Source organism: Eurytemora carolleeae, unplaced genomic scaffold, assembly GCF_000591075.1.
Source record: "Eurytemora carolleeae unplaced genomic scaffold, Eaff_2.0 scaffold1328, whole genome shotgun sequence".
Lineage (NCBI taxonomy): Eukaryota > Metazoa > Arthropoda > Copepoda > Calanoida > Temoridae > Eurytemora > Eurytemora carolleeae.
Window position 1 is genome coordinate 17,853 of NW_019397216.1, and position 14,671 is coordinate 32,523.

Here is a 14,671-nt window from a genome sequence, read left to right on the forward strand (position 1 = left end):
CAACGAATCATTAAGTTTGATTTAAACAAATATTAGAACGTTTTATCGGCTCATAACTGCTCTACATGCATTTACACAAAAATACAAAAAAAACTCATTTTCTGCACAAACTTTAAAAAGCTGATTAGAAATCTGGGGACAGAATTAAATAGATTGGAGAGGTGGTTCAACTACAGCCGCCGGATCAGCGACCTTTTCAACTCATAAACTTTTTTTCTCAGAAATTTAATAAAATTTCAGCTTTTATAATGCTGAAAATAAACTTGCCTAATAAAGCTTGAAATATTTAATTTATTCAGAGAAAATATATATTCTTATTCTAAAAACCACGTTAAAAAAATATTCTGAATTCAAGTAAATCTGGTTCAGGATATAATGTCATCACATCCCTGTACCAAAGCTGGCATTTAATTTTTAGCGAGACATATTGTCAGACAAAGTAAAAAAAGGTATCGTTGTGAATCAGATATGCCTGCACCCTTCTAATTTTAATCCATGTCCACAGTCCATTTCAAAGTGGCTGCAGATTTTCTCAATATCGATTCTTGGTCCATTCAATTGATTGATATGAATATCGATCTCTATAATTGTACATATTTCACTTTCTAGGTCCTTCTTAAAATAAATATAATATCTTGGTTTAAACTTAAAGCTTAGATTCAGCCATAAAGTCAAGGTCTAAGGTTTAAGTTTAGAATCTAAGTATTTAACTCGATGTTTGAATTCTGAGGACATGTTACATCTAGGTCTAGGTTTTAATTTAGGTGTACATCAAGGTTTTCATCTAAGTTTAGATGTCGGTTTAGATCTAGGTTTAGATCTAGGTTCAGATCTAGGTTTAGATCTAGGTTTAGATCTAGGTTTAGATCTAGGTTTTGATCTATGTTTAGATCTAGGTTTAGATCTAGGTTTAGATAAAGGTTTAGATCTAGGTTTAGATCTAGGTTTATTTCTATGTTTAGATCTAGGTTTCATATAGGTTTAGATCTAGGTTTCATAAAGGTTTAGATCTAGGGTTAGATCTAGGTTTAGATCTAGGTTTAGATCTATGTTTAGATCTAGGTTTAGATATAGGTTTAGATATAGGTTTAGATCTAGGGTTAGATCTAGGTTTAGATAAAGGTTTAGATTTAGGTTTAGATCTAGGTTTATTTCTAGGTTTGAATCTAGGCTTAGATCTAGGTTTATTTCTAGGTTTGAATCTAAACCTAGGCTCTAAGATCTTGATTTTCCTATCCATCAGCCTGAGATAGACATTTCGGTTTATTTTCTACATCTCTTCTACAAACTCCACTTATACATTGAGCAGTGTGAGCACACATACCCCACTCTCCCACCCTGCACTCCACACCTAGATACACTCCTTGGTACGGATCTACTCCAGGTTCAGATTCATCTGTAGGTTCAATACCTACTCTGTATGTATCTATAGCAGGCCCTAGGAAAGGAACCGATTACTCGCCTCAAACTCTAATTTTCTTATTCTAATAACTTTGCAACCTGATATCGTACACTTTGATATTTTAAACTATGAAATCTGCAATAGTTAAAACATAATAGGTTATACCATTTAGTTGCAAAGATAAGGGGAATAAAGAATTAGAGTTTGTTGCAAGTAATCAATTTCTTTATTAATTAACTATAACAATGCTAAATTATTTCAATTTAAAAAAAATTATAATTACCATCGATATTGTCCAGTTGTTGATAGTAAGGAGTAAATATAAATTCTTTTGATTTAGAATCTGTTCCTTCTCCTATCCTGAAGAAAACAAAACGTCTAATAACTAATTGTTAATACTGAAAATTATAATGAAAACAATAATGATAATATTGATAATACTAAAGATAATGATAATACTAATGATAATGATAATAATAGAAAATATAACGCGTACCCAAGTTTACAGATAGCTTCTTCCCTTGAACATCTATAATCTATATAAAACCAAATATCTTCAAACCCTCTCGGAAGCCCAGATTGTCTAAAAAAGAAACATATTTTTTAATCGACATTACCGACCCATGATTCCCCAACGGCGTGAAGTTAAGATAATTAAGTAAAATAGCATTCTGCTCTGTAGAGTTAAAAAATTGCGCATTTTCAACTCAAAAGACAAAACAAAAGAATTTTCTGGGAATTAAATAATTTACTTGAACACGTGTTAATAATCAGAAAACTCTGAAATAAGAAGACGACTTTATAGCAATACTTGAGTGTTGTTGTTACAAAGCAAATAGTTTAACTAAACACTTATTGAATTATTAATTAAGTTAAATGGGTCTGTTTACACTGAACATTTTCTGTATCTAATGCTTATTGGAGTATTCAAAATCAAAACCTGAGACTAAAAGTCGTCTTCCTATTCCAGAGTTTTCTGGTTAACACAGTAGTAAATTTGTATTGGGAACTCTTAGTAAATAGGTATTTGGAACACTTTGTAAATATGAATTGAGAACACTTGGTATATAGGTTTTGGGAACTCTTGGTGAATAGGTATTTGGGAATTCTTGGTAAATGGTTTTTGGGAACTCTTGGTAAATAGTAATTGGGAACTCTAGGCAAATAGGTATCGGGAACTCTTGGTAAGTAGTTATTGGGAACTCTTGGTAAATAGTTACTTGGAACTCTTGGCAAGTAGGCATTAGGAACTCTTGGTAAATAGTTATTGGGAACTCTTGGCAAATATGTATTGTGAACTCTTGGTAAATAGTTATTGGGAACTCTTAGCAAATAGTTATTGGGAACTCTTAGCAAATAGTTATTGGGAACTCTTGGCAAATAGGTATTAGGAACTCTTGGTAAATAGTTATTGGGAACTCTTGGTAAATAGTTATTGGGAACTCTTGGCAAATATGTATTTAATTTAATGCTTTTAACCTCCTCGGATAGTAAACGAACACCGATGCATCTATTCTTGTTTACAAATTCCTTCCACAGAGAACTGGTTTCAATATGTACGCAGAGTTTACACGACAGCAATTAACTTTCCTTGCATTAAAACCTTGGTTTAAATAATACAATCGGGGATTGGGTGGACGGCTGTTAGACTCAGGTTATGATCAATGAACATTACACACAGCAATTGTGTACTGTACACAGACCCTTTTCAATTAATAATATGCTTTTCAAGCTACTGGTAATTCAATTTGCTTTAAAACAATACGTATAAATGTAATTCCTTTTCTATAAATGTAGGAGCATCATTTTATGCATTTTATGCGTCCCCCTTCCCCTCCCTTGCGTCCTTTACCTGTATTTGTCCATTTGACCGGCCAAGGTAGTAAACTCCTGCCCTCAATAGGAAGATGTATACTAATATCACATTCAGATCTATATTCGCCATCCTTCCTGAAGTGTTATGTTATACATTAAAGTCGTACACTGTACACTGTAAAAGCTGTTCTGTACATGTACATAATATAAATAATTAAAACTTTTAAAAGTCTTTAAATATTTGTAAATCTTCTATTGCTGACTTATAAAATCTCCTTAAAATGTTTTACAAACCTAGTATTAATAGTACCATGAGCTGGTATGTTTTTAGACATCTTAACTTTTCCAGGAAATATTTCATCATATCTAAAAAATATCAAGAATTAGTCAAATGTACAAAATAAAATATAATAAAGTAATTGAATCTTTGTCACAAACTCAAATTTTATAACCCCTATATCTTTGCAACTTGATGGTGGGAATCTTTGATATTTTAAACTTAGATTATTTGATCTACCAGAATTTCATAGTTTGAAATATCTAAGGTCTACGGCATTGGTTTGCAAAGATACAGGGATTAGAAAATCTGAGTTTGTGACAAAGACTCAAATCCTTAAATAAAAAAAGATTAATCTATATTCTCAATTTTGAGGTAAAGTTTTTAAATAATTTTAATGCTACGATCTATAAAAAAACAAACCTTGGTTTTCTAAAGAGTCTTGAAAAATCCATAAAATTATCTGACAGTTTTCCATTCGTCATCTCAACACAACCACCTTGTAAGTGTTCAGGATTAAATCCTTCGCTCCCAGGGTTTTGGAGTGCTCCCAGGGTTTTGGAATGCTCCAAGGATTTTGGAGTTGCTCCCAGGGCTTTGAAGCGCTCCCAAGGTTTTGGAGTGCTCTCAGGATTTTAGAGTTTATATGATCGCCACAGGCTACTTGGACTGAAATTTGCAATTTTTTTCTGCAAATATCTTAAAAAAGATAGTAATAAAGGGGAGAGCCCTTTTTTCAATTTTCGGTTCCCTTTTTAAAAGACTTTTCATAAAATTCGGATAAATTTTCACATTTTACTGCAAAACCCTTGGAGCAACTCCAAAATCCTGGGAGCACTCCAAAACCCTGAAAGCAGCCACCCTTCCTCGATGAGTCAATTTCATAACAAAAAGGAATTGTACACTTTCCAAAAATATTTAATCTCCCCATTCTTTTATCTTTTCAGACCTTGGATGTTTCAAACAATGATTTCTGCTTGATCAAGGTTAATTGTCAAAGTTTAAAACATCAAAGATTTTCAGCATTAGGTAGCGAATATAAAAGGGTTTGAAAATGAGAGTTTGTGGCCAGTGTTCAGTTCTGTTCAGAAAATTGAGTTTAAAAAAAATTGGCAAAAACAATCGACGGAAAATTGGACAGAATAGTTTTATTTCAAGAGAATAAAGTTCAGAATAGATTTATTTAAAGAGAATAAAGTTCAGAATAGTTTTTTTTCAAGAGAATAAAGTTCATAATAGTTTTATTTAAAGAGAATAAAGTTAGGTAAACTGAAAGTAAAATATATTTATTGTAGGATGAACTTAATGTAGTGGCAAATATAGACAGTGTCAATGTATATATACACATTTCTTTAATCAAATTGATTTATTTCAATAAAAAAATTGATCTTTTTGGAAAAGCACACAAATTACCTTTAATGTTATAGAACCCAGGAAGACACTGACAAGTCTTCTTGTGAATTTTCTAAATATTTTTTTANGTGGTAGAACCTAGATATGTACCCTTGTACTGGTGGTAGAACCTAGATATATACCCATGTACTGGTGGTAGAACCTATAGATATGTACCCATGTACTTCTGATAGAGCCTGGATATGTACCCATGAACTTGTGGTAGAGCCTAGATATGTACTCATGTACTGGTGGCAGAACCTAGATATGTACTCATGTACTGGTGGCAGAACCTATATATGTACCCATGAACTGGTGGTAAGGCCAAGATATGTACCCATGTACTGGTGTTAAAGCCTAGATATGTACCCATGTACTGGTGGTAGAGCCTAGATATGTACCCATATACTGGTGGTAGAACCTAGATGTGTACCCATGTACCGGTGGCAGAGCCTAGATATCCACCCATGTACTTCTGATAGAGCCTGGATATGAACCCATGAACTGGTGGTTGAACCTAGATATGTACTCATGTACTGGTGGCAGAACCTAGATATGTACCTATGTACTGGTGGTAGAACCTAGAGATATGTACCCATGTACAGGTGGTAGATCCTGGATATGTACCCATGAACTGGTGGCCGGTAGAACCTAGATATGTACCATCTACTGGTGGTAGATCCTAGATATGTACCCATGTACTGGTGGTAGATCCTAGATATGTACCCATGTACTGGTGGTAGATCCTGGATATGTACCCATGTACTGGTGGTAGAACCTAGATATGTACCCATCTACTGGTGGTAGATCCTAGATATGTATCCATATACTGGTGGTAGATCCTGGATATGTACACATATGTGCTGGTGGTAGATCCTAGATATGTACCCATGAACTGGTGGTAGAACCTGGATATGTACCCATGTACTGGTGGTAGATCCTAGATATGTACCCATGAAGTGGTGGCAGAACCTAGATATATGTACCCATGTACTGGTGGTAGATCCTGGATATGTACCCATCTACTGGTGGTAGAACCAAAGAGAATACAATATATATTCTCTAGATATGAACAGGTGTACTAGTGGTTGAACCTACATATATAAAGTACCCATTGAAAAAAAAAGTTTTTTTTCCAATTTTTTTTTTTTGGGGGGGGGGGGAACCACACATTAAGCATACTCAGATCAAACACAAAAAAAATTATGTAAGAGAAGGTTGTCTATAGAATACCAAGTTATAAATCATATGTAAGGATGTATTCAAGAACTAGTATTATACTACCTACCCAGAGCAAACGCATTTTCCAATCCTGCCCTCTCCATACACACACTCAGTGTTCTTATTATTACACTAAACAGATTAGAAACCATAAATATTTGTGATGAAAAACATATCGTAAAATTTTTAAAAAAATTGCTCTAAAATTATATAATTTTTTGTTAATAATAAAAGAGAATCTATAAGGATGATTCAGAATCTAATCGTTTTCCACAGTGTCCGGATATTTCCTTTGAGTAATTTCGAATTGACATTAATGTTAAAAACTTTCTAAAGATTAAAGTGATTTTTACACATTTTTAAATCGAGAGTTTAAAAAAATAATTATTTATGTAGTTTTAAACAATCAAAATAGTATTTTTTATATTCATTTAATGAAATTTTATTTTATTTATCACTAGCTGAAGGCGTTGCCCGTGGAAAAAAAATGCTGAACAAGTTTTGAAAAAAAAAATTTAAAAAGGAAAAATATTCGATTTTTTTTAGCTTAAAACACCCCTCGGCTACCCATGATTGTTCACATAAAAAAAGTTCAGCCCATATGGTCCTGCCGTTTGGCCGGCTATAGTCAACATATATATATAAATATGACTGTCTTGTTTTTTTATATAGAATTAATTTTATCAAAATTTTTCGAGAATTTGAAACAAAAAGAATAAATCATTTTTTTAAAACATTTTAACACGGTTTATGTTCTCTTCTCTTTACATAACGTCGGATAAAAGCAATGAAGTGTCCATTGGTAAAAAAGCATTACAACCTGCGAGGAGGCTGAACAAGATTCATCTAGATTAGATTTACAATCCCAGGATATATCCAGGCTACCACTCTCAACATAGACTCTCCACCTTGATAAAATAATAATAGAAATAATAATAATAATAATAATATACCGAGAGATTCTTTTAATTCCTCTCTATATATTCTATTCTCTATGCCTGTACATGTGTAAATTGCACACTGTACACTGTACACTGTACAGCTAGAGAGAGGTTCATATCGTACAATGTGCAATGCACAATTCACGTAAAATTTACTCTTCATTTACTCTTTTAAACTTCTTGAACTGTACATCTAAATAAACAAAACCAAATAATCTCAATTTTGTAAATATACCGCGTTAACCGTTATCTGAAGAAAACTGTGTAACTATTTGATAAAAACTACAAATCCACGAAACCCAGGAGGAAAATCCGGGAAACCAGTTTTTTCAAATCCGTCCTGAGTTTAAAGCTGTTCATCTGATATGGCTACCGTAGAGACTAAAATCCATTTTCTTCTTCTCCAATGGGGATTCATCATAGCTAGCACAGTAAATTTGCTAGTAAGCGAATGTGGAGGACCGATAAATTGTCTTCTTTATCCATTTTTGTGTGGAACACTTCCTGTTGGCTGCTTATTGTTGGTTCTAGAGAGGTTTGAAGAACATTCGACAGATGCTGTTCCCCAATTGGTAATTTTGATATTTTAAATTCATTCACACTTTTTTATAAGAAAACTAATGTTGCATTTTCAATTACAGATTAATTACTATAATTTAGTTTTTGATATATTCAGGAAAATTTAAATGATCTGATTGAAAGTAAATCCAGTTCTAGTTCCAGCTCCAGCTCCTCTGAAGATGATGAAAATGATGAGAATAACACTAAAACTATTAAAAAAGTTTTATTTACAGTTCCGGATCCAAAACAGAAGTCTCCCAAGAAGTCTCTACCTAAACCAAAAATTCAAAAACGAAACGCCAGGTTGACTTCTGATCAGATGAATTTATCTCCTGCTTTTCGAAAATTGTTCAAGGAACCTCAAAATTCTCCGGCCAAGACCAAAAAAAAAGACCACACGAGATTGGATATCAGAAGCCTTGCCTTTTTTTCCAAGAAAATAACAGACCTAGATCGGACTCAAAAAGCAGTAAATACAAATTAGTTCCAACGTTTTGAAATTTTTTCCTTTAATAAATTTCAGTATTATTAAATGTTGTGATCATGAGGAGATTGTTGAATTAAAAGGAAAATACTACAGGGTGTCCCAATAAACAAGGGAATTCATTGACGAATTCGATATCGTCTTTATAAATAATTCTTTGATTTAGTATATTGATACCCACTGAGAAAGCTGTAACTCGTCTGCTATGTTTACAATTTGTTTGTTTATATTTTCACTGCATACGGTTGTACTTAATAAAACAAGAAAATTCCAGTATACAAACTGAGTAAACTTGTCCGTCTTCGCTTTTCATCTTGCGGAGACATTAAAGACCAATCTTTACAGGCATTTACCGTTTTCATAAAATAAATTCTAGCAAACATATTAATATTATGGCTTTTGAAATTAGGTATACATGCTAATTCATTGCAAAGAAGATATCGAATTCGTCACTGAATTCCCATGTTTATTAGGACACTCTGTATTTAACCATACATTGAGTTAAAGAAGTGAATAAAAGAGATAAACTATGATGGGGTGCGGGGGGGGGGTCGAAGAGAGAAGAGATAATGTACAAAATTATTTAGAGTTTAACCGGAGTGTTTATCATGTTAGGTTATCGTCCAAATATAAACATATATTCTCTGAGCTTAAGTATATAGTTGCTAAAAGACATACTTTTATGAGGACCACCGTGTAAATTTAGCTATACATAATTGTATTCGTATTATTTCAGTCCGGTTTTTATCTACAACTAAAAAGCCATCTAATAAATTGTAACACATCTAATATTTTTTGATAATTAAAACATACGGCCAAACAAAAGGTTTAATAACAAAAATGCGAAAAAATCTGCATTAATTGAATGTATAAATCTGACTTACTAATTTTCAATCATATCTGATTCATGTCATTTATAATTCATTTTACAAAACTTTTTATTCCATGATTTCTAATTTATCAAATTAAACTAAATTAATTATAATGGCTAAATCGATATCGATGTCTGGTCTCATGTTTAGTTCCATTTTTGTTTGAAAAAATATGAATATGTACCTCCGATGAATAGGCTCAATACACCTGTTTTCTCCTTTTGTCTCAATCTTTTAATACAAATAATGTAGATTTTGTTCTAAATGTTTTAAACATTATTTAAACTTAAACATTAGCTGAAGAAAATTTATTTAATCAAAATTAGCTGAGTACGGAAATTTTTATTAAACTTTAAACTAATCAAACTTAGTTCAGCTGAATCGAGAATTTATGAATAACGAGAAGTAGTTGAACTTTTTAGGACCGGTTCAAACACTGACTCTTAAAGCTAAACTTAAACCATCTCTTCAGATTGACTAAATATAAAATCATATTTACAGATAAAAAAATCCGTCTCAACAACTGATTAAACGAATATGAACATTTATGAATTTCCCTGATGATGAAGCCAATTTCTGTTTCCATCACTGAAAATAAACGAAAATATTTTTCTCTCCAGAATATTGTTAAAAAGAATATTTTATAATATTTACCAATGAAATTATGAATATCTCCAGTGTCCTTAACCTCCTCACTATACTCATTAACCTAAAAATAATACATTTTTAAATCGATGCATTTTTAATGTTTTTTAAAAAAAGGGAAAAATAAAAAAATAAATGGAAATGTCACTGTAAATTATCCAAGTTTAGATTTAGATTCAGGCATGTTCTGGACCTTGCAATGTACGTGGCGAGGATAAAATTTTCATTGGGAAAATTGTCATTGGGAAAATTGTCACTGGGAAAATTGTCATTGGGAAAATTGTCTTTGGGAAATCTGTAACGGAAATAATTGGCGTTAGGAAAATTGATATTTAATTATCCTTAGAAATATCCTTGTGTTTCCGTGGGCTGGTTTTTAAGTTTTTTCTGTAAACATTCAAGGTTATTTACTTTTCAGGGTGTCCCAAAATAATTTGTTATGTTTATCTTTTTTTTAAAATCGTTTGCTAGATAAGTTTTCTTTCTATACACACAACAATATCTTTACTCTATTTAAGACTAAAAATCTAATATTTTTTATCAAAGAACATTTTTTGCATAAAAAATAAAAGCTATATGATTAACATTTCAGATTATTTTAAAGTACATGTAAACCTGGACTGTTGAAAGGCTGACCTAAAAACGATGATGATCTAGGAGTATCTAGAGAGGTTTTAATACCTGAGTCAGTCGGGCCGCTGTTGGTCCGAATTCTACACCAGCTGTTGTTTCTACAATATCATCCAGCTTAACCTCATCCTCATCCCCTTCATCCAGATCCACTTCATCCTTGTATCCTTCATCCTCATTTTCATCATCTCTCTCATCCTTGTCATTCCAATTCTTGTCCTTCCCATCCTTGTTATTCTCATCCTTTTCATTTGCATCCTTGTCATTCATATCTCTGTCATTCCCATCCTTCTCAATCTGATTATTAATAATTTCCCTAACATCCATGCTCAATTCTTCTTTAATCTCATTTTCTTCTTTTCTCATCCCATCTTCCTCCTCCTCCTCCTCCTCCTTCTCCTCCATCCCACCTTGTTCTTCCTCTTCATCTCTTGATGCAAAATCAATTCGAAAAATTGTGTTTGGTTCATGAACCTGAAACGTTAAAGTTTTGAATCAGGCATTAAAGTTCACTAGAGTCCCTTTACAATGAACCTTAATGTACTTTTATCTTTGTTTTAATGTTTCAAAGCTTTTGTACTTTTATTTGTAATCTTTTTTCTTATATTTTCACAGTTTAAAAAGATAAATTTTTACCTTTACACTGAAGGGAAGAACCCACTTTCCATCTTTTACAGGCTTCAATATATTCCAGTCAGAACTAAATAGAAGACGACATTACAGATTTTATACAATCAGAACTTAAACAGAAGACGACCTGGTAGAGTTATACAGTCAGAACTAAACAGAATACCGTATTATAGATTTTATACAGTAAGAACTAAACAGAAGACGACATTATAGATTTTATAGAGTCAGAACTAAACAGAAGACGATCTTCAAGATTTTATACAGTCAGAACTAAACAGAAGTTGACCTTGTAGAGTTATACAGTCAGAACTAAACAGAATACCGTATTATAGATTTCATACAGTAAGAACTAAACAGAAGACGACGTTATAGATTTTATAGAGTCAGAACTAAACAGAAGACGATCTTCAAGATTTTATACAGTCAGAACTAAACAGAAGACGACCTTGTAGAGTTATACAGTCAGAACTAACAGAAGACGACCTTGTAGAGTTATATAGTCAGAACTAAACATAAAACGACATTAAAGATTTTATACACTCAGAACTAAACAGAAGATGACCTTGTAGAGTTGTACAGTAAGAACTAAACAGAAGACGACCTTGTAGAGTTAAACAGTCAGAACTAAACAGAAGACGACCTTATAGAGTTATACACACAGAACTAAACAGAAGACGACCTTGTAGAGTTAGACAGTCAGAACTAAACAGAAGACGACCTTATATAGTAATACAGTCAGAACTAAACAGAAGACGAGCTTTTAGATTTTTTATACAGTGATAACCATAAAATTCTGGTACAGGAAGACGACTTTTAATCTGAAGTTTTGACTTTAAATAGCCCTTTGAACATGAGACAATGAGACACAGCAATTGTGCAGTTTAATCAGACTCATTTCAGTTGATAAGAGATTGATAAGTTACTGGTAAAGCTATTTGCTTTGTAACACCATGAAATGCACTTTATTTTTGCTGGAATGTCGTCTTCCCATTCCACAGTTTCCTGGTTCTCACTGTATACAATAAAGTCAGGTCACAGAGAAGATCAGCCTGAGAACCAATAACCTAGAAACTTACGGACTGTACTGATTAATTGTTAAAGTTTTGCATTGTTGGGGCACAACCCTAACAGCAGTTACAGTCTCCTACACTGATACATAAATCAATCAAACAATTTTAATGAAACATTCAGAAAAAAAATTTGAAATCGAAAAAATGTTTTAAATGTTTGATCTAATTTAAAAGTTTATTCATAGGTCAAAATTTGAAAGAGACAACATTTTTTTTTTCTATAGCTGCAGGGTGTCCCAATATACAAGGTTGTATTATTTTCACTTTGGAGCTTAGCCCACACAACCCCCCGACTCTATTATATGTTATCATTGTTTCCTGCTTTTTGTTGAGTTGGGTAGAAGAGCCAAAGGTAAAGTGTAAACCTAAAATGATATTTTTTACTTCAAACCATTTATATCTATTCTTTGTTAGACAATACAATTTATTTCTGTATCTAAAATGCTGTGTAACTTACTTAAAAAAACTTCAAGTGAAATATTTTTAAGATGTTTTCTCAGTTACATGCACCAAAGCTTTAGATGAATTATTAAGCTGTACAGTATAGTAAAATATTAATAATAATTTCGTTAGTGCAGTATACTGTACAAAAAGTTCAGTTCCAGAAAAATTACAAATTTAAAAGGAATTAATTTGAGAATAATGAACGATTTTAAGTTTCAAGAATGAATGAATACATAAAAGTATGGTTAAATAAAAGCTACCTATAAATAACAATAACAAAGAATGCATTGCTGTAACTGTGAGATGATGGCAGTTCGAAAACAACTGAATCTAAAGATATTGTAATTTGATTCTTTTACTAACTGAGAACCGGAGAATACTGATTCTAAAACCTACTGAGAGGGGACTGGAGAACACTGATTCTTAAACCTACTCAGAGGGGACTGGAGAATACCGATTCTTAAACCTACTCAGAGGGGACCGGAGAATACCGATTCTTAAACCTACTCAGAGGTGACTGGAGAACACTGATTCCCAAACCTACTCAGAGGGGACTGGAGAACACTGATTCCTAAACCTACTTAGAGGTGACTGGAGAATACTGATTCTTAAACTTACTCAGAGGGGTCTGGAGAATACTGATTCTTAAACGTACTCAGATGGGTCTGGAGAATACTGATTCTTAAACCTACTCAGAGGTGACTGGAGAACACTGATTCCCAAACCTACTCAGAGGGGACTGGAGAACACTGATTCCTAAACCTACTTAGAGGTGACTGGAGAATACTGATTCTTAAACCATCTCAGAGGGGTCTGGAGAATACTGATTCCTGAACCTACTCAGAGGGGACTAAAGAATACTGATTCTTAAACTTACTCAGAGGGGTCTGGAGAATACTGATTCTTAAACCTACTCAGAGGGGACCGGAGAATATTGATTCCTGAACCTACTCAGAGGGGACTGGAGAATACTGATTCTTAAACCTATTCAGAGGGGACTGGAGAATACTGATTCCTGAACCTACTCAGAGGGGTCAGGAGAATACTGATTCTTAAACCTACTCAGAGGAAACTGGAGAATACTGTTTCTTAAACCTACTCAGAGGGGACTGGAGAATACTGATTCATACACCTATTGAAGGGGGGACTGGATAGTACTGATTTATAAACCTACTCAGAGGGGCCTGGAGAATACTGATTCTTAAACCTACTCAGAGTGAACAAGAGAATACTTATTCTTAAACCTACTCAGAGGGGACTGGAGAATACTGATTCTTAAACCTATTAAAGGGGGGACCGGAGATATTATTATAAATATTAATTTTCTTCTCCTTTAAAAGAATAAAAAAATAGAAGACATTAATGAAAATATCGTCAAAAGTGAAGAAAAAAAATTTAATTCTTAATAATTTGAACTTTGTTTTTATTTAAAAATACAATATTTTGATAAACAAAAAAAAAACAATCACAAAAATTGTTTTTGTAAATTAAAGTCATATTTAGCACGTCAGTCTCACATCTAGTGAGGCTTTATTACTTTATTAAAAAGGTCAAAAATACAAGAATAGATATATTTCATTATTCAATGTCTAGACAATTCTGTTTATACTTTAATAAATATATAGGAGGAACGTGTAAAAATATCACTCTCATGTATGAATGTGAAATAGGTGAATTTTATCAGGTTTTTTTCAGAGATTTTTTATCAAGGTTTTTTATTAGGTATTTGAATGTGAAATAGGTGAATTTTATCAGGTTTTTTTCAGAGATTATTTTGATTTTTATCCTGTTAATCATGCTTAAACAAAATTATAGAAATAAAGATTTATTACAAAATGAATGGATTCTGCAGTATTTATATTGCACTGCACAAACTCAAATTTATTTATTGTTATTCAACTTTCACGTTGCTTGCGTCACCAAGAATAAAAACTGACAAATCACCGATATATATTACGGCAAACTAGACAGAGGGAGAATGTAAAATGTATTCAACTTAATTGGTGAGACTTTGTAACCTCGTAGCTTCTCTAGTTTTATAATTTTAAACACAAATATATAGTTGGTCAAATATTAGAAAAGAAAATATATTTATTGGTTAAAGACTTTAAATTCAAAACTTTTTTGTTTTTCTCAATAGCTAGTGCCTCGTTAGGTATCTTTAAAAAAGTTTATTTAACGCCTACATCTTAAATTGTAATAAACCCTCTTGTTATTCTTGCAAAAAATGAATATAGAACTTTGTAGATTTTTGTACATGCTTAATCTTATTCTGTTAAACGTACTA

General features: G+C 32.4%; 2 protein-coding genes and 3 long non-coding RNA genes across 8 annotated transcripts in view; 1 reads left to right on the forward strand and 4 right to left on the reverse strand.

Annotated features, from left to right (window-relative positions):
* Nucleotides 1–300: 300 nt before the first annotated feature.
* On the reverse strand, nt 301–2,007 carry LOC111712807 (uncharacterized). Its single transcript, XR_002767545.1, has 3 exons — nt 1,899–2,007; nt 1,686–1,762; nt 301–1,438 (listed from the first exon to the last, which is right to left on the reverse strand). It is a non-coding gene; the product is annotated as an uncharacterized LOC111712807 (long non-coding RNA).
* Nucleotides 2,008–3,258: 1,251 nt separating this feature from the next.
* On the reverse strand, nt 3,259–4,965 carry LOC111712803 (uncharacterized). The gene is made up of 4 exons (XR_002767544.1): nt 4,908–4,965; nt 3,918–3,993; nt 3,512–3,583; nt 3,259–3,352 (listed from the first exon to the last, which is right to left on the reverse strand). It is a non-coding gene; the product is annotated as an uncharacterized LOC111712803 (long non-coding RNA).
* A 50-nt stretch (nt 4,966–5,015) lies between these two features.
* On the reverse strand, nt 5,016–7,047 carry LOC111712802 (uncharacterized). Of its 3 annotated transcripts, none has more exons than XR_002767541.1 (3): nt 6,928–7,045; nt 6,175–6,239; nt 5,016–5,049 (listed from the first exon to the last, which is right to left on the reverse strand). It is a non-coding gene; the product is annotated as an uncharacterized LOC111712802 (long non-coding RNA). The 3 variants fall into 3 exon arrangements; XR_002767543.1 differs by lacking the exon at nt 5,016–5,049 and adding an exon at nt 5,060–5,664 and having other exon boundaries at nt 6,928–7,047; XR_002767542.1 differs by lacking the exon at nt 5,016–5,049 and adding an exon at nt 5,781–5,794.
* A 300-nt stretch (nt 7,048–7,347) lies between these two features.
* LOC111712801 (uncharacterized) lies at nt 7,348–8,142 on the forward strand. Its single transcript, XM_023487529.1, has 2 exons — nt 7,348–7,620; nt 7,725–8,142. The coding sequence occupies exons 1-2, from the start codon at nt 7,414–7,416 to the stop codon at nt 8,091–8,093; spliced, it is 576 nt and encodes a 191-aa protein (XP_023343297.1). The 5' UTR covers nt 7,348–7,413; the 3' UTR covers nt 8,094–8,142.
* Nucleotides 8,143–9,095: 953 nt separating this feature from the next.
* Nucleotides 9,096–14,671, reverse strand: part of LOC111712792 (major centromere autoantigen B) — a 14,960-nt gene continuing 9,384 nt past the window's right edge. The window contains exons 1-8 of one of the 2 annotated variants that reach the window (XM_023487520.1): nt 12,645–12,754; nt 12,259–12,305; nt 11,947–12,014; nt 10,877–10,940; nt 10,292–10,714; nt 9,620–9,674; nt 9,523–9,553; nt 9,097–9,196 (exon numbers count right to left, since the gene is read on the reverse strand). In XM_023487520.1, coding sequence (XP_023343288.1) covers nt 9,112–9,196; nt 9,523–9,553; nt 9,620–9,674; nt 10,292–10,714; nt 10,877–10,940; nt 11,947–12,014; nt 12,259–12,305; nt 12,645–12,672 — 801 coding nt within the window. In that variant the 5' untranslated portion in view covers nt 12,673–12,754 and the 3' untranslated portion in view covers nt 9,097–9,111. Of the gene's footprint in view, nt 9,197–9,522; nt 9,554–9,619; nt 9,675–10,291; nt 10,715–10,876; nt 10,941–11,946; nt 12,015–12,258; nt 12,306–12,644; nt 12,755–14,671 lie in introns of those variants that run through there. The other variant, XM_023487518.1, reaches the window with a different exon arrangement.

What these genes read in the sequence shown, in the direction of transcription:
- LOC111712801 (XM_023487529.1), top strand. Translation starts at nt 7,414, where the DNA reads ATGGCTACCGTAGAGACTAAAATCCATTTTCTTCTTCTCCAATGGGGA. An exon ending in CAGATGCTGTTCCCCAATTG is followed by an intron (nt 7,621 to 7,724) that starts GTAATTTTGATA and finishes TGATATATTCAG; the next exon opens with GAAAATTTAAATGATCTGAT.